We start from the raw sequence: 26,464 nt of genomic DNA, 5'->3' as shown, positions 1-26,464 counted from the left end.
TTTTTCATTTACGTTGAATCTACACTCTCATGCTTTCATTTTGTTCTACCTGTGTGGAAAAAGCTGCAATTAAATGAATAAAAACGTCGCCTTAATGCCCAAAACAGAGCAAAAATGTACCTTCAAGATTTATTACAACATTTAAATCTGTATCTTTAATTCCAAAACATGTTTAAAGTATTGTAATCATAGTTTTGTATTAAGAGGCCACCCCATGTTAATCCTCTTGACATCAAACATGTATGTGTGCATTTAAACTGCACTATATAGCACTGTGTTATTACTCCTCATATCTATACTAACAACATCTCAGTGTTGTAAACTAGTTTTTAAAAGCAGTTTTTAAAATAGACTGTAGTTATTTGTGTTAATCTTTTAATGGTATATAGATTATTACACAAGTAAAAAGAATTAAAGATAAACTTGTGTCTGTCTGTAGATACATTTTCCCATGAGAGAAGCATCTCTAAAAAAATGTGATAATATTTGGTCACCGCTTAAGCAGCAGCAGGGTTTGAGCCGTAGAAGCTGTGAAGTGTCATTAACCAGCTTTAAGTCATTGCCTAAATAATTAACTTAAGGTCCACGCACCAGCTTTTTCTGTGCCATTCTGCCATTGCTTTCTCAGGAGAGAATTGTGATGGAAAGCTAGTAAGTGGACCTTGAGTTAAATCAATCTGCTGTTTCCAAATAATTTCACACCTTACCTCATTGAAAGTTACATTAAATGACCAAATTTAACCAAACGATGTTTTCCACATTAAACAGTATCAAATATTTCTATGCTATAGTCTTAAACTTTGTGAGAAAATACCTGTCTAAGATGCACCTTGTGCTTTGGAGCAGGTTCGTAGCAGTTCCTAAAGCAGCCATGTGAGGGCAGTAGTGCGCACTGTAAACTGAGATGATGCAGCAACAGGTCTCAGATACTGAAGGTCTAACTTTGATATGAGTTTCTTCTTCTGCTGTTGTCTGTTTTGTTCTGGTTTTCTTTAACTTTCACACTAAACAGGAAACAACCCGAGCAATACACTGAAGTGTTTGTGCCTTTTCTTCTTCTGTACTTTTTTTTTATCTTAGGCTATTTTAACTTCACATGGGATTCAAAGCCATCAAAAAGAAGTTAGGAGTGATAAGAAAGGAGAGACGGGGAGAAAAGGATAAAGACAGCATCTTAAAGCACCTTGGAGACTATTCAACACACACTGACACACACACACACACACTCACACACCCACTTCAGCCTGTCTATCTCTGCCTCTGTGATCTTGGTGCCCCTGACCTTCTGCTCTACCCTGTCTTTTGTGTTGGCTGTGACCTTTGACATTTCCTAGATTAAACTCTGTGCCTAGCGAGGGGACGAGCCCCCCTATGAATGTCAGGTGTGTGTGTGTGTGTGTGTTTGAGAAAAAAGTTCAAAGGTAAATTGGATCCTTTCCATCATTTTACGTTGAAAGACAAGGAGATGGTATTGTTTGTCGAGACATTTTGGGACATGGGGGAGGCAAAGATGGCCGCTCTACCGCCATTTTATACTCTTCTGTGTGTGTGTGTGTGTGTGTGTGTGTGTGTGTGTGTGTCTTTTACGATGAAGCCTAAACAAAGACCGCCACCATTTTTAGCCTCCTGCCTTAAAAGGAGGGAGAGACTGATAAAATGCCATCCAGGGGCCCAGGAGTGTGTGTGTGTGTGTGTGTGTGTGTGTGTGTGTATGATAAGACTGTCCTGTACTTTAGTCTGCTCTGTAGGTACATCGCACATTACAAGCGCTTGCTCAGCAAAACCTGCGCGAGCTTCATATAATTACAAACACAACACATTAGAGAACGCATGGAGAGAGAGATGGAGAGAGACAGAGAGAGGAGGAGAGGGAGGGAGGGAGAGGTTGGAGATATATTGAAAGATAAGGAAAAGAGACATCAAAGTCATCATTCATGCTTGTCTCAGGGTCATGCTACTGCCAGCACTGATTATCTGTGTGCAATCTGAGCCTCTGTCTGTGTGTGTGACAAAATATAGATGATCTTTTATCTCATTGCTTTCCCTTCTACTTCCGTCTGTCTTTAAGTTTTTATGGTAAAAATAAGAAGAAAAAAAAGAATAAATGTTGGCATTGTATGTTCTGCAAACCATATGTTACATTTGTAACGACTTTTGTTGGTCTAAAACAGTGGTCTGCTGTTGTCTGCTGCTTGGCTGAAAACGTCCTAAAATCATATTAAAAAATACTTGATTTGGTCACTACAAACATGGTTGGAAATGTCCCGACGTCTTGGTAAAAAACACATGCTTCTGTCATTACAAATAAGGCTGAAAATCTCCCAAACTTTTGTTAAAAAAATACCCACTCTTGTCGCTACAAACATGGCTGGAAATGTCCTGACATCTTGCAAAAACATGCAGTCTTTTGTCACCACAAACATGGCTGAAAATGTCCCCATCTCCTTTTAACAAATACCCACTTTTCTCACAACACACAAGGCTGGAAACATCTCAAACTGTCATTAAAAATTACCCGCTATTGTTGCTACAAAACATGGCTGGAAATGTCCTCTACTCCTGTAAAAAAAAGTTTGGTCACTACAGACACGGCTGTAAATGCCCGATCTGTCATTAAAATATATTCAGCGTTGTTAGTCTCAAACAGTGGTGTGCTTCTGTCTGCTGCTTAGCGGCTGTTTTGCGTAGGTGTCACGCCATCCACCATTCCCTGCTTGTCCTAATAGAAAACTCCGCTCATACACTGTACATGTAATCTGAACTATGTCACTTAGAAATGTTGATATGATACGTATGAAATATACAAATGTAACGTATCCGTGATTTGCAGAAACATACAATACCAACATTTAATTCTCGCCACTGCCCTTGGCTGTATTGTTTGTTGACAATTGTGGTCACTAACCATCTTTCTCTTCTTCTCTTCTGGTCTGACATAAAAGGAATTCTGCCAACCTGTCTCTCTGTCTTTCTTCCTCTCTACCTGCTTCAGGATTAAAGTAAAGGAATTCAGGGACGGAGAGATGCGGTCTTTCAGCGAGAGGCCCCAGCAGAGGGGTTTCATCCCTTGTTTTCTTATCTTCCCATCCCAGCGAGACACATATCCACTATCACTTTACCCTCATCGTATTTTAAAAGGGGCGGCTGCTGCACTCTCTCTTTTACCCTCTATTCATCCTTTATTCCTATCTCCCTTTGTTGTTTGGGTGTGTGAGAGATACTCTGTCTCTCTCACACACGTAGATACTGTACTTCCTTTGCTTATGGCTTCATGTCAACACTTTATCATTTGCAGAAGCCAACACCTCTTCCAGCTAATCACAGCGTTTGTTCCGTTATCATACATGATTAATTGATTTATCGTTGTTTAGTCATTCATCAGTCAGCAAAGCCAATCATTTTCTATTTTCAGCTTCTCACGTGAGGATTTGCTGCTTTTCTTTGCTTTATATTCTTGTAAAGTGAATGTTTTTGGATTTGGACTGCTGGTTGTGGTCATTTAATCAAACATTATTTAGTCACTGACTGAATACGTTCTTGCTGCAGAAACACTCAGATGGGATGAAGAATTTAAATCCAGTGTGACACAGAGAATGTTGAGCTGACCCCGCTGGCAGCTTGACAAAATTAGGAAGTCTCTCTGGTTCTGATTGACACAGATGGAGGTCTGGCAAAATTAAATAAAGCACATACTTCCTGACTGCTTTGCAACTTCAATTGTGTGTTGACCAAACACACACACGCGCACACACACACACACACACACCATCCTGTCATCCCCAACACTGCCCTTTGACCCGAGGGGGTTTACCCAATGGGAGCGGATGTTATTGGACCTAATGGATCCAGTATGACACAGATATTAAAGCCAGGAAAGTCCAACTTCACACACACAAGCTATTAAACACTTGTGCTCTGTATTTACTCAGAGTCTCAGGACTTTAAGTCGAAGCAAAACTAAAGCCCTCTGGCTATTAATAATGAAAACCAACTCACACACACACACACACACACACACACACACACACACACACACCGCCTGGACTGTGTCTCTTCTGTGTATGTGTCGGGATCCGATGTTATATCACCCAGGGGAGCAGGGTCTTACTCAGGCAGTAGCAATGATTTAAGAGCTACAGCTCAGCAAAGTAAGCAACTATCTATCTGATACAGTCATTAAACATTTTATATTCTTTTTAAGAGCACACAGTTGACAAGAGGTGTGTTTGTTCCTGCCATTATTACCGGATGTGTGTTTTAATGCCACATTTATTAGCCAGAGGAAACATCTCCAGTTAGTATCTTTATGTCTTAGCATGTCAGCCCTATCCTCCTCCTCCACCTTCATAAGTAATAATAATGTTCCAATGTGTGCAATGCCCTCCAGAGCAGTTGGCACATTTGTTGGTACATGTGAGCTGCAACAATGGAAACATGAAAGCTTTTTTCGTCTGCAAAGCTTCAGTGACAATTTGCACATTAAATGAATGTGAGTGTCTATAATTAGGGTGATGAGAATGCACTATAATAAATACATACAATGTTATATGTAGCAAAAAAAGTTTTCAATGTGTTTTTATTCCCTAACTTTTCCCTCAAAGGAGCTCTATGGGAAATTTAGAGTTTATGGACATGGTTCTCAGCATAGAGGTGGCTGAACTGGTGGCTAGCGGCTAACGGTGCTAACTTCATACACACTGCAAACAGAGCTATCAGTATTAACAAAGGGGGAAGTGGAGGGTGGGTGCTATGCTAGCGCTAACTGCTGCATGAGTCCGGTGCAAAGCATTGCTGCTAAGCTAGTCAACACACACAGAGGTAGTGTGACTTCACTCTCGGCTCAGGACGCCATTATTGCGCTATATCTTCACATAGCAAACAGTGGTTAGCTGCTGTGCTAATGCTCTGAATGTCGAATGCAAAACCTTTAATTACAGTAAAACAATCTCTGTGTTTGTGGCCCTTTGAAGTAATAGTTCAACATTTTGGGGAAATGCTCTCATTAGCTTTCTTGCTCAGACTTAGATAAGGGGATTGACACCAATCTCATGTGTTTACTGTAAACATGAAACCTACAGCCAGCAGCTGGTTATCTTAGCTTAGCATAAAGACAGGAAACTGGGCAAACAGCACGAAGTGACTGCTGCGGGGTAAACCTGCTAATTGTTGTTTCACACTTAAGTTTTTGTAACAATAGCAAAATGTAAAGTATTAATTAGTGAGCTTTGGAGGTGCTGGCAGGCAGATTTTGTTACATACAAGCTTTCTGTTTCCAGTCGTCATGCTCAGCTAAGTGTCATGGCTGCTGCCCACAGCTACATATTAAAGGGACTAATATGAGAGTGGCATCGATCTTATCATGTACATATTGGTAAGAAAGCAAATAAGAACATTATAAGTGTGCAATATCTGTACATAACCAGTAATTATACCTGCATAGCACATGCCGTACTCTCCCTGTGGCTGATTCCTTTATGAGATGAACTTCTGATAAACCCTATCATTTGTTCTGGTTCACGACTGACGAAAATTCACCCTCGGGGATCAACAGAGTATCCTCAGAATCGTACGTGACAACATTTGTACTGTCAGTCAGTCAGTCAGTCAGTCAGTCCTCAGCTGGCTCTGATTGATCTCATTACTGGTGTTGTTATTTTTATGGTATAAGGTGCCAAAGTTTCTCGCTGGCACAGCTCCCACATTATATAACAAACATAATTTATGCCGATGTGAACTCTGATAATGAACATCTTCTGGAGTCATATACGAGAAGCTGGGACAACGTATTGTTTCTGGTCCAAAGCAAACTAAATATATGATGAGATGATGACAGGATAATATTTGGCTCACTGAAGGAAATGCCTCCTCTGATATTTTGTATTTTGTATCTTGTATCTCAGAAGAGGCGTGGCTGTGGATAATTTAAGGGGACACAGATGCAGATGCAAATTAGCTGAACTTTCACTCACTTTCAAATGTCAAATGTCTTTTGGACGACTGCTAGTTTTGACGTTAATGCAAATTTTACTACATTTCAGCAGTTATAAAGGTTAAAACTAAGCCGTACTCGCAACGCAGCTTGTGCTCCCCAACACTTGAATTTTCCTTTTTAAACATCTAAGATCGTTTCTATTAAACTCGTTCTAGAAGTATTTCACAAAAAAGCAAATATTAGAATACAAAGATTTCTGTGGGGTTAAATTTAACACTTTTAATACCACATAGAACATAATATAATATCTGTTGTTTAATGATCATACCTGCAAACGTATGAAAGTGTGACAGAAAACCAGTAGAGATGATACATTTATTATTACATCATATTTTCAGTACTTCTCAGCAATAATTCCTAGACATATACTAAATTAAATTAACACTAGATCCAGATAAGTTGCATAAAATAGATTAACTAATTAGTTAATTTACATTTTTACATTTGCCAATTTCAAACTTTTCAAATACATTTTAAGGCCTTTTCTGAGGAAACTGTATTCAGTGCTTTTCAAGATTTGCAGATACCCTGAGTAAATTTTCCATCTTGTTTTCCATCGTATTAATCATCTTGTGACACACTGGAGGGGTCCTTGTCCCCAGTTTGGGAACTACTTGTTGAGCGGATTGACAAAAATGTTGAGCTGTTTTAGGCATTTTCTTGTTCTAACTTTTAAAATATGAGTATTTGCTGCTTTTCTCCATTTTATTTCACTACTAATTGAAAATTTTAGGGTTTTATCACATTCTTTGGACATCTTCTTGGGCTCAAAGAACTTGTGGTGTACAATTTTTTCCTATTTTTCAACATTTTCAGACTTGATGATGAGTCAGAGTTAGTCTATCAAAGCAATAATTGGCATTACAGACTGATAACAAAATATATGTTTTGAATAGTGAATGTTTCTGCCCAACAGAGTGCTTCCCATCACTCTCCACACACGACCACAAACGTACCACTGACTCCCACTTTCTTGGAAAATTACCAGCCATTTTTTAATGTAGAGTAATTTAATGTTTATACTACTCTGAAACTAAGAACCACAATTAATAAAAAAGAAGATATTTTTATCCTCAAGCCCTGCGTCTGCACAAACTACTTTCCACCTGTAAACTTCAGGGCTGTTAACACCTATGATCGTGAACACTTGACCTTAATGACCAAGTACAAAAGTAAAACTGAAAAGAGACAAATAAGCACCTTACGACTTAAACGTCTCAGTTGAAGAAGGTAATACGGCGGCGGCCGTGTCATTTAGGCCTAGCAGGAGGCCTGTACGGGGGTAGGTGGTATTACCTGAGCTATATCATTTAGCTACAGGTACCTGGGTGTAATGCGGAGGCCGTCACTATGTTATTTACCTAAACTGGCGTACTGTAGGCAGGCAGTAAGTGCAGGCTTCTGTGTCAGACAGTAATTGTTGTTTGGATACGGGCTGAAAGAGACCGAGCTACAGCGTGAAGCTTACAGTTAGTCTGGTTTTAGTCAGATGTGAACACACACAGAGGTCTCAGATGAGGTTTGGTTTTTTGGAGGGGTTTTTTTTAATAGAAATGATTTACATATACGTAGGCTTTCTGTCATGTTATCAGTACTAATGTATGGTTACGTTTTGTTTTACATCAGAATAAAGCCAAAGAAGGAAGTGGAAGACCACAGGTGGTACGTTAACATGTGAATACAGCATTATCTCATCGTGTCTCTCTATCAGTGAAACACAGTGTGATTTTTAGTTTAAGTACACACATGTTAAGACCACATTTTGAATTTTTTTGTCACTCATTTCTTGTGTTATTTGCTCAATTAAAATGTATGTAAATAAATGATATTACACCGTATTGATACCTAAATGAATGACCGAAATCAACAGCTTTTATATACTCTTTTGCTGTCAGAGCATTTTTATATATGTTTCAAAAAATCCCAAAACCTCCCACATCCATATTTACAGTGTCAACCCCTCTAACCTGGTGATTCTGAAGCACTTCTAAGGGCTTGTTAATGTGTAGGAATTCATATGAAGCCAGCAGGTTTATACTGACGTGTAAAACGCCTGCAAAACTTTCCTCTTCACTGTCACTCAAAGTCATAAATCCTGAGGTAGAGCTCCTTGTTTGTCGTTACCAAAGTGTAAACAGCTGACAGGTGGAAAGTGAGTCTCTAAATACTGAAAAAGCCTGTATTTAAACTTTAAAATATGTGCAGTCCTTTATCTACGAGCCAATCACCTCGCACTCTGTCAACACCTCGCTGGGATGTCATACGTAACAAATGACAGCTGATGTTAATTTCATGGTAGCAATGACAAGAAAATGAGTTCCTCGCCTAAAGACACTGTTTCTCCCCCCTCCCCGTCTTTCTTATTCCTTGCCTGGAGAAATCACAATAGTCTATATAGATAAGGACTGTTGAAACATATATAACATTGACTGACACAAAGCTCGCTTTGATATGTGTCCTGTAGTGATGTGTCTGTGGGTGTTGATGTGTGTAGCTGCGAGATGGAAAGAGATAAAAATTGATAACCTCCGCTGATAACCTCCACTCCTCAACTGAAATAAATGCTCCTCTCACAAACTAATAACTGTTTGTGGTGTGTGTAGCTGCCAAATACAGAACCACTAACCTCTGCAATATGTATAGGGCAATAAATATGAACCAAACATTTGGGACAAACAAGAAATCTGCTATCATGAATAATAAACCAAAGTTTGTTGTCAATTGAAACGAGGAGTTATTGATCACAGAACAATTTAATATCACTGTATGTTTTATGATAAGTTGGGTTGAAGGAAAAACTCCCCCCTCCACTGTCACTTCTATAAGTACAGGGGATCAACTCTACATATAAAGATATTTAAAAGAATACCATTTGTATATTGTTTTTCTCATATGCCTCCACAGTGAGCGGAGAATCCAAAAAAGGCAAGCATTCTCCATGAATTGAAGTAAATGGAAACTACATTTAACAACAGCAAAGCTATATCAAAACATCTCTTTACAAACACTCACACACCTCATGCAGTATAATCCAAGTCTCATTTATCCAGTGGTGTGCTCAGTACTTCTCAGACATATGCATTTTCACTAAAACCTTACTATTCAAAACACTGGTAACACTTTACTTGAAGGTATCTACATAAGGGTGACATGATACTGTCATAACCATGACATGACACGGTCATGAACCTGTCATAAACATCATGTACATGTCATAACCATTTATGACTGCTGTCATTAAGTGCCATTTGGTTATTGTAATGACAAGTTGGCATTGTTTGGGTTGTCTTGATTGTGACAAGTTGACATTAATTAAAGGGACATTACCAGAAGTTGTCTTTGTCATGACAAGTTGACATTAAATTTGTTTGGGATGTCCTTATAATGACAACTTGACATTAACCAGGATGACATTACCAGAAGATGTCTTTGTCATAGCAGTAATAATCATTATGTCAACTTGTCATAAACACAAAAAGAGGTGCATTTCTTGTTCATGTCAAGTTGTCATGACAAAGACATCCCAAACCAATTTAATGTCAACTTGTCATTATGAGGACATCCCAAACAAATTTAATGTCAACTTGTCATGACAAAGACAACTTCTGGTAATGTCACTTTAATTAATGTCAAGTTGTCATAATCAAGACAACCTGAACAATGCCAACTTGTCATTACAAAAACCGAATGATACTTAATGACAGCAGTCATAAATGTTTATGACATGTACATAATGTTTATGACAAGTTCATGACTGTGCCATGTCATAGTTATGACAGTGTCATGTCACTCTTATGTAGATACCTTCAGGTAAAGTGTTACTGAAACACTTCCATTTCCAGGTATTGTTCCCTGAGAGTGCCTGAGTGTGCTTATGAGCTCTGTTTGAGCTGAGTTCAAATGCACATGCATACTCAAATACTCTATTTGGCCATGCATGAGACTGTTTGTACAGAAGTGTTTTGGCCTAACGCATGTGTCTGGGAAGTACTGGGCATAGACTGGACAAATGAGACGTGGATTATACTGCAGGAGTTGTTTTGATATAGTTTTGCTGCTGTTAAATGTCCTTCCCTTGTAAGAATATTTGCCTTTTTTGGATTCTCCGTTCACCGTGGGGGCAGGTTTTCTACATGATTAAACATGCTGTGAATACTTGATATACAAATGGTCATTTTGTGGGTGTCATCGTTATTGAAAGGAATTGAACACCTCTGTGTGTCTTCGTGGATCAGGAGCTAAAACAGTGTTCTTTGTGAAGACGCCATAAAATGGTAACTGACAGTGGAAACTTTTTGTGTATTGATGATAATGTGCTGGAGGCTGTTATTGGGCTGTTGGAAACATGAAGATGGATTTTACTGCACAGGAACCAAGACAGCTCGATACAGATGAGACATGACTCACCCTGCTGCCTTTCTCTGGGTTGCACCTGCATCCTCCGCTACAGTCCTGGCCACCACACGGCTCGTCAGACTTCCCCACACCCTGCAGAAAGAAAAGAGACTCACATTACAAACAATGCTTTGGAAATACATGAGATGAGACCAGGTATTTTGGTGTACGGACGTCACGCTTTCTTTTCATTTGAGCCGTTTCACCACCTAATTGCAACAAATTGCCAAATAGCAAGAGTAACTAAAAACAAATCATACAAAGAAGTAGAAAACAGAGGCAGAAGAGCACGTACAGACTCAGGTAACAATTTCATGAGTCATGTGGGTATAAGGACTAGTTGCATCAGTGAAAAGATGGCAGATTTACGGGGACTTAAACAGGATTTAGTATCCAGATCCAGTCGGTGCTGATTGAAAAAGTGTTCCTTTAAAGGTCAGATCTAATTATGTATTAAACACAACATGTACTATCAGGTTTCCCTTTGTGTTTACAGCCTTCATTTGTCTCTCCTCGTGCCTTTCTTTTTTGGGTTTTCCGACTCGGTGCGTAACCGAGATCTGATCCCTTCAGCTCCTCCATTTGATTAGTAACAGAGACACAAACCAGCCCTTAAACACAACCAGAGTCAAGCCTCTAACCAAAGAATAGAGCCAGTGATAGCAGCAGCAGCAGCAGCAGCCCCAGGGAAGCCCTCTAGGACTCTACATGACTCCTTTCATAATGTTACTGTGGTGACCCGGGGGACGTTTGTTTTCTCAGCCAGGCTGACCAGGACTGAAAGGTGGAGTGGATGAAATAAATGGCACATAGGACGTGATGGTGAAAATGATTTAATTTGACAAAAGAAAAAAAAAAAATGGGAGATAGCAGTGATGAGCGGTGATTGAACATTTGTACTTTTTCCTCTATCCAAGCCTGCAAGATGTACTTAAGATCCCTTTAACAATTGTAATAAGGTAAGGAAATTACAATATTGCCACAAATTGATCTTCCCAAGTGGACGGAGTTTGCTCAATTATTATTAACAAAAAAAAACAACTTTACATTGTGTAGAAAAATGTCCAGTCTCCTTCCATTTTTGCTAGTTTTATATCCTTCTATATCCCCTCTTACTCACAGCAAACAAACATAATTTTTATGTCATAAACTCTGAGTGAACTGCAGATTAACCTTTCTGTGTTCAGGGTGGCATTCCTGAGATATCTACCAAACATCACGCAGTGCTTTTAGAGGTTATAAGCTGACGTATGAGTGGCATAAGCTCATATATATGAGGCTCTTAAAACTTTAAAATGTCCTCTATTCACTTATGGACCACATGGTGAGCAGAGAAATATGTTGTCTTATTTCTCTTCTACATATCTCTGTGTTTGTTCGTGTTAAATACCGTGTGTGAAAGTTAACCTGCGCTATGGCGCATATATGTAAATAAATAATGAATGAACTCCTTATGATAATGGGAGCAAATGTCTCATATGAGTCCATAGTTCGGGGGTCTCTTCGGGGTCAAACTCTGGGGTCATGGCTGGCATTTCAATGTGATTAGTGGATGAAAGGATGCTGGCGGGGTGGAGAGACACGGAGGAGAAGGGGACAGGAGGGAGGAGGGGACAAAAGGGTGTTAACTGGGTGTGATGGAGGTTCAGAGGACAGGGGTGGATGAGGAGAAAGTGCAGGGTGTATTAGTTCATATGACCACAGTCTGCGAGTGCTCATACCCACAATAATCAAGGTCAAGGACCCTCCAGGACCCCTGTAAATACTCATCAGCTGGTCTAGTCTGGGTCGCAGTCTAATATAATACCAGCCTGGGAAACACTGGTGTGAAAGTGCCTGAGAAATATTTAGCTAAAGAGGGTCAGTAAGATGATGATTGATAGAACAACCTTGCACAAGACTGAGTGAGACTGCATTACTATTCTATATACTCATATACATTATATATACACTTATTTATATGTGGTAAATATGCCATCTTTTTAACTATAGCTCCAATAGCTGCATCTCTTTCCCTCTATCCCAGATTATTTCTCTAAAATAAACACTGAATATTATCATGTAAGGAAATTAAAATATGGCAAGAAAGCTAGTGAACACAGAAAATGATGCATCGCTGTAGATCAAACTACCCTGTAAAGGATTTTAAATGAACAACCCTAAACATCTACAACAGTTTAATGCAATATGTGGATAATCCCACCCCAAAAAACTTTTACTTTTCATACTTGAAGTACATTTTGCTGATAATACCTTTATACTTGTACTTAAGTACTGAATGTGGGACCTTTATTTCCACCACTGCTGCCAACTAGGCTACTACTTCTACTACTACAACTACTACTGGACGTAAAACATGGCGTGAACACGGTGCGGAAGGAAGAGAAAAAGAGGAAAACAATCAACAAGGAGAAAGTGAGCTTGGCCCAAAGCAGAGCGAGGAGAGAGGGAGGGAGAAAGAGAGAAGGAGGGGAAAGGTCAGTGGTGCTGGTCCTGCTTTCTTCCCTCTGATCTCCTCAGCTCCTCTAATCACAATGACAGAAGGAGGGCAAGAGAGGGAGAAAGTGAGCAGGGAAACAGTGAAATTTGGGCTAATGGAGGGAGCAAGAAAGGGGAAAAGAGAGCGGTTAAAGGAAATGGAGGGAGGCCAAACAAGAGAGGGCGGCTTGAATGAAGCTTTTGGCAAAGTGGCTAAAGAAGAAGAAGCTAAAAATAGATGCAGAGCAAATGATTTGTGGCGCTAATTGTACTCTGAATTAAGACCAAAAAAGAACAGCATAGTAAAACAAGCAAATAGAGTGAAAACTTTTAAATTTAAGGGAACTTCAAGAAAATACATGGTTTAAAAGTTAGGTAAAAGACGCAGAGACTGACAAAAGATGATGCTGTAAGTGCTCTTAGCTCCCATCTCTATATCATGTTACTCTTATTATTTAGCTCTATTATCCTCCTTTTGTTAAGGCATGAATACCTCCTCAGGTGTTATCCAATCACAGCGAGCTGCCTCAGATGGTTATGTGCCCTGTAGATGCATTGTTCTGGGAAATAATCCTGCGTCTACCTGAGTAAGGCGGAGATGCACTCAGCCACTGATGCTCTTTGGGTTCGCTCTGTCCACACCCAGAGTTAAAAGTGAAGGATGATATGGGCAAACAGGTGCTAAGCCAGCGCCCGAGGGGGTGCACTCAACCCTCAAATACAGAGGAGGAAAACATGCGCACATGCACGCAGTAAAGAATTATTAGAGGTAAATAAACGCTCACAGAGCAGGACACCTGAGTGCATTTGGACATGTAGATGCCGGTCATGCTGCATGAGTAGACACAATCTATAGTTGTGGGGACAAAAGCCACTCCCTTAAGTTAATGCTAAGATTAGACCTTAAAACCTGAAGTCTAAACCCTAAAATGGAACTTTAAAAAGTCGCACTCACTTCACTAAAACTAGTCCTTACAAAGATACAAGTACAAGCGCACAGGCAAGCACACACAGGCACACATAGGCATTTAGGGTCGAATTCTACCAACAAAGACATATGAGGACAATGAGCTGATAACCTGGTTTAACAAATGAAAGCTACTTGATCATCTCATTATCTTTCACCCACTGAAACACAACCTGTGTGTGTTTGTGAGTGTGTGTCTGCGAGTGTGTATGCGAGTGTGTATGCTCTTGGACTGGCCTTGATTTAAAAAAAAAAAAACAACCCTAACCTGGGTGTTGTTTGCCGTGGAGTGTACGGGGAGGAGCATGGACCGATCATGGCTCGTTCAACTGATCTCGACTCACCGTCACACACTCCAATCAATCTCTGACACGTTATAAATTTTGGTCGGCCATCGACAGACAGAGTTAAGGCGGAGCTACGAGTCTGTTTCCCAAATTGAGTGCCTTTTTTGCCTCACTCAACCATCTTACAGTGTATACTCAGCCAGTATGTCGGTGCTGCTAACATGCTAACTTGTGTGTCTGTGTGTGTATGTGTGTGTGTGATAGCGAGAGAAAGAAAGAAAGGAAGACCAAGAAAGAGCGGGAATCAAAACTTGGACCGACCCATGTTTGCAGAAAATGACTTTAAAGTTCTTTTTGGGACATCTGTCTCTTCATTATGTTGAACCATACCTTCGCTAGCAAACGTTTACCTGCCTGCAGCCCTGGAGCTTTCATACGTATATTCATCGAACACTGTCAGTGGTCAAAACGTTCTGCAAGGGCCGTTTTATCGTCTATTGTACAAGTACAGTGTGAGCACTCAGGTCGCGGATTGATGATTGGAGCTTTGGCTTTACATCGCAGACAACTCACTTTGAGTTGTAGTGAAAAAAACATTTCTAAAATTGTACAAGGTATGCCCAGCTTCATGTCCTCTATTCAAAAAAGCAGTCACATGGCTCTAACTGATGTGTTACTGCCCGACACGGTACATAAGACGTATTTTACATTCTGTTGCGCTGATCCTTTACTGCTAAGGTAAGGGCCATGGAGGTAAAGTTAAAGGAATGTAAATCTGCAGAGTTCAACATGTACAGATAAGGTTACAGCACTCCAGACAAAAGCACAATTTGCATACATTCACTGACATAACGTGATGGAACAGGCACGTTCCCGATTGTCTGCATGAACACAACAGTGCGCTCATTCTTCCCTCCACTCTGTCATCCCGGCATTACGCAGCTATGCATCTTTAGGCTCTAGCTAATGTTCCCCAATCAATCTCCGCTTGTTTGCTCATACTTTACTGTCCAAACACTTTCATGTACTAACTGAGACTTTTCTAAAAGCCGTCTGCTTAAACCTCCTGCTGTTCATACACCGGAGAGTGGCAGCTCATGGGAAGCGGCTGACGTCTGGACTTGCCCTGTTCATTCCTATAGGGTCTGCTGATGTTATCCGCACGAAGGTTGAGTCTAGGGTTACCCAGAAATATGGTGTAAACTGGCGTCTCCTGAGGTACACGACTGAGACAACAGTGCATGATGTGACAGGACAATCAGTTTGTTTTAAAAAAAAAAGTGAGCTGAAGCCCTGCATGCTTCGTATGTCACAGAATTCTTTACTATAATCATGATGGTGGTGGTTTAAAGGTCAGATATTGAAGGAATGTGTGATCCCCAGAATTCCTTTCATTATGTATGAGCAGATGGCAGTGCAGCTATTATGTAGTTAAACAAAAAATGTGGCACTTTGATATAAAATAATGTACATTAGGGCTACACGCAACACAGAATGATGTCAGTCAAATCAGAATTGACAATATATTGTTTTCAATAAAGAGTTTGAACAAGGTTCAGAGGGGCATTCAGAGTGACATTGCCATTCACGTAATAATGTTAACAAGCTAACTATGTTAACAACAGATCGGAAATGTGCAACAACAGTCTTTACTGACACTAGATACCAAACAAAAGCCAGAGACTGTATCGTATTAAAATGCTGTGAGCTGTAAATTCACCATTTCCAAGCAGAAGGCAGAAAATAACTCCATTTCGGAGCTTTACAGGGAAAAGACTCTCTCCGTGTACGCAGCTGCCTGTAAAGAGCAGCGTGAAAGTGAAGGGTCCGAATTAGTTCTAACTCAACTTACTTTAGACTGACTAATTAAATGACTACTTGTTTCAGTTCTAATTTGCTCTTTGTGCAATTTATGTACAGAGCTGTAATGTGGGAAATTCTCTTGCCACAGAGGAAGTCGTTGAGTGTCCGATTTAATTGGATAAAAAGAGCAAAAGAAAGAAAAAGATGTTGGAGCAATGACAGCCATCTTAGAAGGTTACAAAAAACAGAAAGAAACGATCTCCATCAGCAACAAAGGTTGTCAAAAGGAAAAAGACGCCAAAGGAAGTAAAGAAAAAAGCAATTTTAAAAAGTACCAACCATCTTGATTTCCAAAAACTGACCCTTCACACTTGCACAGGAATGAGTTTAATCCACAGACTGCCAATCAGCATGTCATCGCATGGTAACAACCAATGGGAGTGCAGGGTTTACTTTAACACCTGCCAGTCAAAATGACATTGCTCCATACAAACCAATGAACACACTGATTACGCAAAGGAGGAACCGCTGTCAATTTTTAACAACAAAAACCTGACAAGGCAAGGAAAATGGATATGAAAATACCGTTTGCCCCTCTTCAAATTTCACCTTCACCTGAACCTGACGTTGAGGAATGACTTTCAGGGAAAACACAAGAGGAATGGGAGGCTGTGACTGCTTGTGCAAATAAAGAAAGGCAAAGGGCATGAAAGAAAATGTGGAGATAAGAGAAGGAAAAGAGTCTCTTTCCTCCCTGCTATGTCCTTCTCTTTATATTTATCATCGCATTCCCTGTTTTGTCTTCCCTTCATCCCCATGTTTCCTTTCTTCTCCCTGCCTGTCCTCCCATCCTCCCTCTCTTCTCTTCTCTTCCTCCCCTTCCCTCTCCCTCTCTTCTTCCTCTCCTGTCTCCATCTGTGACCCTGACATCCACCACAGGAGACTAACCAGCTGTGTTTGGGCCTCCAGCTTTCCTCGTTTACTTCTGTTTATTCCACGCTGTGTTTGTGTCTACGTGTGTGTGAGCGGTATGGACTGTACGTGTACCCACGTGCGCGCTTTGTGTACTTGTACACAAGCTCACGTGCGTCTTCTGTGATGTGTTATCCCTCGGCCGTGCAGGCCACCCAGCTGGAGTCAGGTCATCTATAACTTGGTCAGACAGCGGAAATTTATGGCGCTAACACCGGCCCAAACAGGATGTTGCACATTGCAGGCTGACACGGCCAACGGCTGTAAATGTCAATAAAGTAAACCGCTGTTGATTGCAGACAAAACGCATATGCATCAGGAGGGGGACCTCACTTTTACATTCACTTTTTGAAACTACAAAAATAGTACAAAATTTAAAACTCAATAAAAAAATACATTTATGATGTAAATAGCAAAAAAGCATAATTTTTATTCAACTAAAATTCCAAAGCTTCACCTTTTCAATGGTTTTCATTCATCCCTAAAGGCAACACGTTCTCATTCCGAAGTCGTCAATTACCACTGCTTGGACACTGATTTCTGCATCGGACAGACAAAAATCAGGCATCCTTTCACAGTTGTATGTTACGCCGGTAATAACGCTACCAGACGGCATCAGTTGAAAACGACAATGTCATTTAAGGACCTGGAAAGTCCCTATAAGGTGGGTGGGAGGGGTGGTGGATGGGTTCAACAGCACTGGACTTGCACCCAGGAGACTGGTGTTTGCTTCCCATGTGAATGTAAAAGATGAAGGGTTTTTTAGACCTAACCACCTGTGTTTGTTGCACAATGAAATAAATGTAAATATGAGGTGTTTCATCATTGCTGTAAGTTTATTTTGCAAAAGACACAATGCGTGTAACAGGTGTAAACGGACACCACATCCCAGAATGTTAACAACAGACGCACCCAGCAGCGATATGTGACAAGTTCGGATTTATAATGTGTTGCTTCAGGACAAAAGATTTAAATCTTTTTTCTAAAAGTAATGTAAAAGTTTTAAAACTTTTGCAAACCATTTGATGTATTTTTCTCATCTTCCATACCGCCATTGACTTCCATTCACATCTATGTGCTACGAAATTCAATAAGCAGATTTGTGAGGCTAAATCCATCACATTTTACATTAAATCAGCATTTATTTTTGTCAGAGTCACCTTATTATTTTGGGGGATTTGCGGAGCAAAGAAATCACTGAGCATAAAAATGTATTTATGCAGGAATAATGTCTCAATCTGCATCTCAATTAGTGGAAGCCAATGGATGTCTAAAAAGTAGGAAAATAAATTTGAAAATACAACTCTAGGTGATTTGTTACAATCTTGTCATTAAATGATCAGTTGATATTATGAACTTTAAATCCAGATGCATTGTGGGACTTAACGTAAGCAGCCCCTCTGCATTTCCCAATCTCTAATCCAGTTAAGACTGTTTAATGTTGTGAAACGCCTTAATGTTACAAAGTCCAAATGAGCTGCATAATGTGGCTTTCCTGGCAGAGTCAAGTAAACTGAGATTAGTTCAGCTAAGCTAAACTAAGCTTCTTCCAAACGCCATATCTCTCCTGACAAAGAGGGCAGAGGGAATAACAAAAACAGCGAGGAAATCCCATCAGACCAGGTGATAACTTTTATCCGAGTAAATTGACTGGAAAACATAAAATGGTTGTGCAAGTGATGAAAGAATCTCATGTGTGAATTAATAAGCTATAAAAAATGTGATGCCTGTGGGGTTTCATAACACACAACACCCTCTGGAGTTTAACTGACTGATGTATACTTATACGAAAGGGATAAATTTGACACAATCATACACAAACACTTGACTCCTTTAAACCTTCCAATATATTATAATACCTATCATCAACCACTTTAAATCTAACAGCTAATGTGTCAGCACATAAAATGAAGTGCACACACACACACACACACACACACACACACACGTGCAGATGTACGTTCTGTGACCTTTGTCATCGTGTTTCTGTCTACGTGTTTGAAAACTTTCCAACAAAAAAAAAGAAGAAATATCTAGTTATCTTTTATCACAGTCCAAACTTGCTCACTTATAATTTGCAAATTCTCCCCAGTCAATGAGATCGCTGCATTCTCCAGAAAAACGGCAGATATCGCTCCATAACACTTCTGATACCAGCATGAAGCAAGAATGTAAACTATCTGGCTTACTGACAGCTGAGATTGTGATATAAAAGTAATTTAAGATGTAGCGTTTGTGTGTACAGTGTGTGTAGGTGTGTGTGTGTAAAAAGAAGCTGTCAGTCTAACGCTAACATAATATTTTAACTGATACTTTGACATGTCGCTGCAGCGATACAAAATCCAGCAAAAAGATGTTTTATATCAGCATAAAGAGCAATTTGAAGACGTCTACTTGTGGTTCATTGTGATGAGTTTTTTCACTATTTTCAGATGAATAACACATAGACATAGCAACAGTGGTGGATAGAAGTGCATTTACCCAAGTACTGTCCTTCTACAATCTTGATGTTCTTGCACTTCAATTTTATGTTACAATCTATTTTAACGCCACAACGTTTAAGAGGGAAATTTACCTTTTACTCCTCTAATTCAATTTGTTTTGTAGATTCTGATAAATAACACAAAATACAATCAACAAATGATGAATACAAAGTAATCTCAATAAGCCCCATCTTTACCAGCTGCAGCATTAAAGTGATGTACAAATTAACGCATCAATAATTATTAGGGATGCACGATATTGGAGGTTTTGCCGATATCCGACATGCCGATATGTAACAACTCATTTGACTGATAACCGATACCGATAATAGTGATCATCAAGTCTCTTCTGTAGTGGAATTTCCATCATATTATGCATGCATACTCTTATCGTGATGGCCCACCAGCAGATGGACACATGAAATACAATACTTTATATTATTTTATAAAGAAAAAAAGCATGTTGGCCTGTTCTAATATTTCATTTTAAAGCCAGTATCAGCCTAAAATGATGACGTGATGATATTATTGTGCATCCCTAATAATTAGAATCCAATTATGTGACATAGAATCGAGTAGTCTGCATTCTATTTTTATTTTTCCATGTTAAGCTAGATGGAAGCTAAACTTCCAGCAGGTGGAGCTAATTTTACGTTTACTATTTTTACTATACTGTTGAATAGTGTGCTTTTGAAGATCATCAGTTGTACTTGCTTGCACACATGCAAGAACTTCTATTTGCTGCTGCACACACACACACACACACACACACACACACACACATCTAGGCCCACTAAAGCTGGGCGACATGGAAGAAATTAATTATTACGATATTTTTTATCAATATCGACATTGCGACAATATCATAGGGTTTCACCAATGATTTACACAAACAGATTTTTGATAAATAAGCATCAGCAATGTGGCTATAATGACTAAATAGGTAAAGGCAAACAATAGAACAGCTGCTAAGTTCAGAAAATTACATCATTTTACTGTAATGCAGCTTTTACAGTAATCAAAGAAAATTACATCATGATATCGATATATCAATATATCGTCAAGCCCTATGGGGGGCGCACACATACACACACACACACACACACACACACACACACACACACACACACACACACACACACACACACACTCTTTCCCCTGGCTCAGGATTGTGCAGTCATGATAGAACAGAAACACTGCTATTAGACAGGATTAGGACTCTACCTGCCTCGCCTTGTTGTCTCTCTCTCTAGCTCTCTTTTTTCCTTCATGAACATAATTAGAGACTTAAGAGGGGGAACTTAATTTTATCAAGTTTTTTTTAAGAGAACAAAATGAACCGGGGCGAGAACGGGCACGCACACTGAACAGGAGCTAAGTAACATGTTTCTACTAATACCACTGGTAAGGGTTTATGTAGTATATCCTCAGGTCGTGCGCCTGGTATTTCAGCCCTGCCCAGGTCCTTCAGTGTGTGTGTAACAGTTGATGTTATCAGCAAAAGATGGATTGATCAGTTACACTTGAATGATCTGAAACACTTTAGATGCTTTCATGATAACGATTCTTAACCATGCCCCACCTTGCCTCTTTAATGAGTGCTCACCTGACATTTATAGGCCTAAATCAGGGGTTCACAGTGTTTTTGTGTTCAATGTCTTCTCTCTCCACTTAGAAACAAAGAGCTGGATCCCCTAATAAAAGCACAATCTAATCAAATGACTTCACCTCCTATGTGGACAGGAACTCTGTTGTCCTGACAACCAACACCAAATGTGAGGGAAGTCACATGATCTCCATCTACTTTTATTAAAGTTCAGACCCCCATCACAGCCCCCACTACGGGTATTCAGTCCTGCAGCCAGGATGCCGTCCGGCAGTCCACATCGTCGGAATATGAGCTTCCGGTAGGGGTTTGGTTTCTCTCAAGCTATAAATCCACTCTGAGTGAAGAACGCTGACATGAAAATAAACCCAAACCACCAAGTATAGAACAGTGTGTCACTTTTAAAGTGCGTGCAAGGTCAACAATCACTGGTGGTCTGTTTAATATTAGAGGAAAGACTTTTTTTGGAGCTTATATTAAATAGAAAGAGCAGATAAAGTATCGCTTTTAAACCTCAACAATCTGATAAACATCAAAAGAAAGAAACAAAAATCCAAAACATACCTCAGGTATGGAAACATGGAGACAATCTCATAATTCTTTCAGTGCAACAATAAAATTGGGATTCCCCTAGGTTGCAAAGTTGTTTCCATTGTTTCAATCACTTCTTCCATCGACAGTGGAAATGATTAATCATCATTTTTTACAACCTGTTGAAATATAGTCAAAGTCTAAATTTATCTGTATATCCTCCACCTTTCAGCACAGACACAGCCACACTCAGAATGAACCTCCTTAACTCTTCGGCGTGCCAATAAAGGCGGCCGGCTGCCCACTAGCAAAACTGGCACAAACAGCCAGGAACAGGCCGCTTCACGCCAGCTCAATTATGTCATCCGACAACAATAAAAAAAAAAAAGCGCTCCGAGACATTTTATGCAGCAAAAAATCTGCAGTCGACACAGACGGAGACAAAGGAAGAGACTCAGGTTGGAGCCAAAACAAACTGCAAGCCGCTGTCCGGACAAGAGCGCAGACAAAGAGGGGGAAGAACGCAGTGTGATCAATGGAGCACATGAAATGTATGTTTAGGTGTAAATCAGTCATAAATTACACGCTGGCAAGCCAACAACAGAACAGATGGGAAAGAAAGGATTGGCACACAGGAATGATGAGGAAAGAGCAGTTGTCACCACAATTTTTTGCCGACTGTTATGTTTTGACTTGTGAAATTAGACGTGGTGGAAAGATTTTTTTGTAATTAAACTGAAAACAAAGCTGCTCTGACTTTGTTCCTGAAAGGTTTAAAGTGTGATGAAGAACAACCACAGGCTACTTGTTCAGTCGTCAGTGATTTATATGTGTTTGTTCGCATTTAAGATGAGAATTTATGCTGACACTACACTTTCATACCACACGTTCTGATAGATAACAGTTTGGAAATAGTCTGGGACTCTTCAAAAGAAGGATCATGGATACAGTTACTAGAAAGGTGATCCTGGTCTCTTGAAAGTCCAAAACGCTACATGTCATCCACCTACAGCCACATCAAAGCTATGCTACATCCCTCATTAGCAGTGAACATTAACATTCAGTGTAAATTTTGAGGTGCTGAATTGTCCAATATGGGAGTATTTCCTAGAGATACCAGGCTGAATTTTTGGTACTATTGGCTTTGAAAGTCCTGAGAGATACAACTGCCCCAGAGTACATGGATGACGTTCTCACCTAGTATTTGTGATTTATTCTGAAGTATATCCTGCCATAATGTATGTTCGGGATGACAATTAGAAAGTAATTTCTTGTTACGTTTTATTTCGGAAAATGAAATACCTGACAAATCACGCACACCCAGAGACATTAAAGGGATCGAAACAACAGTATAAACAGTGTGGTAAAGTTCTTGACGGTTGACTATTATGCTGCAACAATTGGAAGATTATTCATTTGGTTGACTGACAGCAAGTTAACTGGCGACTACTTTGATATTTCTAAGCAAAAAAGACAAACTTTTTTTGGGGTTTTATGATTCTTAAATGTGAGACTTTGATCATTTATTTTGTCTGGCTTTAGATTTTTGGACTGTTGGTCGGGTAATAATCGACTGATCTAGAAGCTTATGGGCAGATTAACTGATAATGAAAATACTGGTGAGTTGTAGCTCTGGTTTACAACTTAATATTGTCTCACAGAATACACACTTCAGTCAGAACATTAAAACCACTGGCTGGTAAAGTGAAATGATCACTGCTATCATTGATCATTTCATCACAATGCAATGTTCTGCTGGTAAACCCTTGGTCCTAGCATTCATGTGGATACCACCTGACACCCTCCACCCATCCAAACAGCACTAAAGACCAAGCACACCCCCCATGACAACAGCAAATCCCTGATGGAAGTGGCCCCCCAACAGGACAATGCACCATACCACACCATAAAAACCGCTCAAGAGGAATGTGACAAAGAGCTCAAGGCGATGACCTGGCCTCCAACTTCCCCAGATTCCAATCTGATCAAGCTTCTGTGGGATGTGCTGGTACCCCACCTCACACCCCATGGGACTCAAAGGACCTACCGCCAATGCACTGGAGTTAAACACCATAGGACACCCCCAGAGGTCCTGTGTTGACGTCTTGACAGGTCACAGCCAAGTTTGATCCAAGGAGGCCCCACTGTGGATGGGGGTACCTCTGGGGTACCGGCATGTCCCACAAATGCTTGACAAGATTGGGATCTGGTGAGTTTGGAGGACAGGTTGATGCCTTGAGCTCTTTTTCACGTTCCTTGGACCAGTCCTGAGTAGTTTTTATGGGGTGGCAGGTGCATTGTCCTGCTGAGAGGGACGGGCAATGCCATCAGGGAGTGCCGTTGCCAAGGCAGGGGCTACTTTGTCTGCAGCGTATTTGTGTGGGTAGAGTGCGTCAAGTGGCATCCACAGGAATGTCAGGACCCGAGGTTTTTCAACAGAACATTGCATTGGACAAGACAATGAATGGTATTCACTTCAGTAGCCAGTGGTTTTAATGGTTTGGCTGATCGGTGTTTATTATGTAGTAAAAGTTAAAAGAGAAAAATAAGGAAAAAGGATTTCTCTGCAATGCTCTTTTGAATAGGGGATGTAAAAAAAGATGTTTGTAAGGGATCTCTACAACAGAGGCAGCAACTGTTAATCTTTTTGTAATCTTTTTTATCGTCTCATTTTGTCTTGGCAGTCAACACATAGACAATGAACTACTGGACCACTTCACTGTGAGCAGGTGGATCTGAAGTTCTGCAAATAAACATCCCATTTCTGTTCGAGCATCTGGGTTTGATTTCGTCCTGAAACTCCTCTCATTGTGCAACATGAGGGGATTATTACCCTGACAAATGGCTTCCACTTTCAAGTGTTGACAGAATAAAAACTTTATATCTGACCACAGCAAAACTGTTTAGACAGAGTTTGACAGATTACCCAGCTTGAGACAGAGAGGAGTATTTATGGTAGACTGAAATAATAATAGACCATCCGCAAAGAAATATTTATGATTTGATTTCAATTAGCAAGACATCTGATGCTAAAGATAATATTTACATTACACATTCAGATTGTATTACTAGAGGATCCATTAGTGTAGCATGATGTTAACACACGCTGGTTGAGTATGAGCAGAGCTGAGGGCTACAGGAGACAAACTGCAGTGTAGTAAACATGGAATTAACCTGTCAAATACTTCAAACACGCTGGACAGAGCAGTTTTCAAGTCCAAGGTCGATAAAGATGCTTTGTTTCCTCTGTCATTCTTGTAAACATGATCAAAGTTGATGCTTCTCATGACTTTCCTCTACTTTCTACCTACAACTAATTGAAACAGTATCTATAAGGCTTCTGCTGGTCTATGCATACAGCCAGCACTTTTTATAAATGGTCCATTAACTCTCATACAAGCTGCTGTAATCTCATTTAAACCAAACATGTCTGTAGTCAAGGACATAAGTTTACATGGGAACATCCAGTGGGTACTATAAGTCAGCAATGTCAAGAGAGGACAATTCAGGACAAAGTCACTCAGTGTAACCTCATCTTACTTCCGAACACTAAGTATAATCTGCTCCTTTAAAAATAAAATAAAAATCTCCTTTCCCACTGGACAAAAAAACTCGCCAACACCCACTAACATCTGGCTTCTATCTTTAATGGCAAAGGTTGCAATTGGACTTGATTCCCGGGACAAATGACTCATCAGTAGACACAGGTATTTATCAGCCCCAGCAGTGATGGAGACATGACACCTGGATGGACACGCTAATTTTCGCCCGTTTTCCGGTGCAACCACAGGTAACTCCCGTCTGTCTTTGCCATCTTAACCACAAATTCTGTCGACATCCGTCCCAGCAGCATTCAAACATCATGCCAAATTAGTCAGCGCTGATTTTGAAAGAGACTAAATAAGCCACAGATGGAAAAAGCCGTAACCATTGAATCGTTTTCACTGGCTTCCTTGCTGCTTTCTATTGTTTACTAACCTGGTTATATATCCCTTAATTGTAGCATGTTTTGGCACATATATGTGCTAATTTAGGTGGAAAAAGGGCTTACGTCTGCACATAACTGGTGTACTGTTGTGCCCTTTTTGTATTTGACTCTTTTTATAACTTAACAGCTCTTTAGTTTCTTGTATCATGACAGTTGAGGGGGCCTAAACGCCAAGTCGCAGGGCAGAAAATGTTAAGAAAACCTGATCTTTTTCCAGCACTCAAATTATTTTTACATGAGCAACACTTTCTCTGGTAAATCATGAAGTAAACACACTCTGTTTGATATTAACTTTCCCAAAAACACAACTCTAAATCTGTGAAGTCAAAAAAAAAAAAAATAATAATTTCAAGACACAAGCACATGCTGAGACACATCTACACAAAAGACACACACACAAAGTGACAGTGCCCACCCTGTTGATAAGTGCTATGATAATCACCCCCTTTGAAGCACACTAAACACCCCTCGCCTGGAGGGGGACGAGGGGCAAATGGAGGGCTGGAGAGGTAGATAATAGAGGAGTACACGGATAAACAACAGAGGGAAGTAGTGAAAAACGTAATGGCTTCCAACAGGTACACATGAAGGCAAAGCTGGGACGAAAAGAGGGTGTAATGGTGGACACATGGGGCTGATGGTGTGGAAATAATCTTGCAGAGAGGTGAAGGGAAAGATGGAGAAGGAGGAGTGAAACAAGATCTGGTTTCACCTGTGCGATTTCTGTTTTGTACCTTGGAGCGACGTGTGTGCAGGGATGAATGAGGAGGGGAAGAGTGAACATATGTGGAGAAGATGTGTGTGTGTTTTGTCTATAATCACAATGGGACGGCAATTACAGCTCGTATATTAGAGGGCAGAAATCTGAGCACTAATGTGCCTCAGAAGAGCAAAGAAACTTGTCACATAGCTATGTCCTTACCTAGAGGCCCACAGACACACACAGAAATGCCTTCACCAGT

At 40.1% G+C, this 26,464-nt stretch overlaps 1 protein-coding gene across 2 annotated transcripts in view; it reads right to left on the bottom strand.

The window, feature by feature from the left end:
* Window positions 1-26,464, bottom strand: part of col4a6 (collagen, type IV, alpha 6) — a 132,269-nt gene that overhangs the window by 46,972 nt on the left and 58,833 nt on the right. For both annotated transcript variants that reach the window (XM_050067715.1, XM_050067716.1), the window contains exon 4: window positions 10,400-10,480. In XM_050067715.1, coding sequence (XP_049923672.1) covers window positions 10,400-10,480 — 81 coding nt within the window. The remainder of the gene's footprint in view (window positions 1-10,399; window positions 10,481-26,464) is intronic.

Source organism: Epinephelus moara, chromosome 17 (genome assembly GCF_006386435.1).
Source record: "Epinephelus moara isolate mb chromosome 17, YSFRI_EMoa_1.0, whole genome shotgun sequence".
Lineage (NCBI taxonomy): Eukaryota > Metazoa > Chordata > Actinopteri > Perciformes > Serranidae > Epinephelus > Epinephelus moara.
This window is presented reverse-complemented; position numbering and strand designations above follow the sequence as displayed.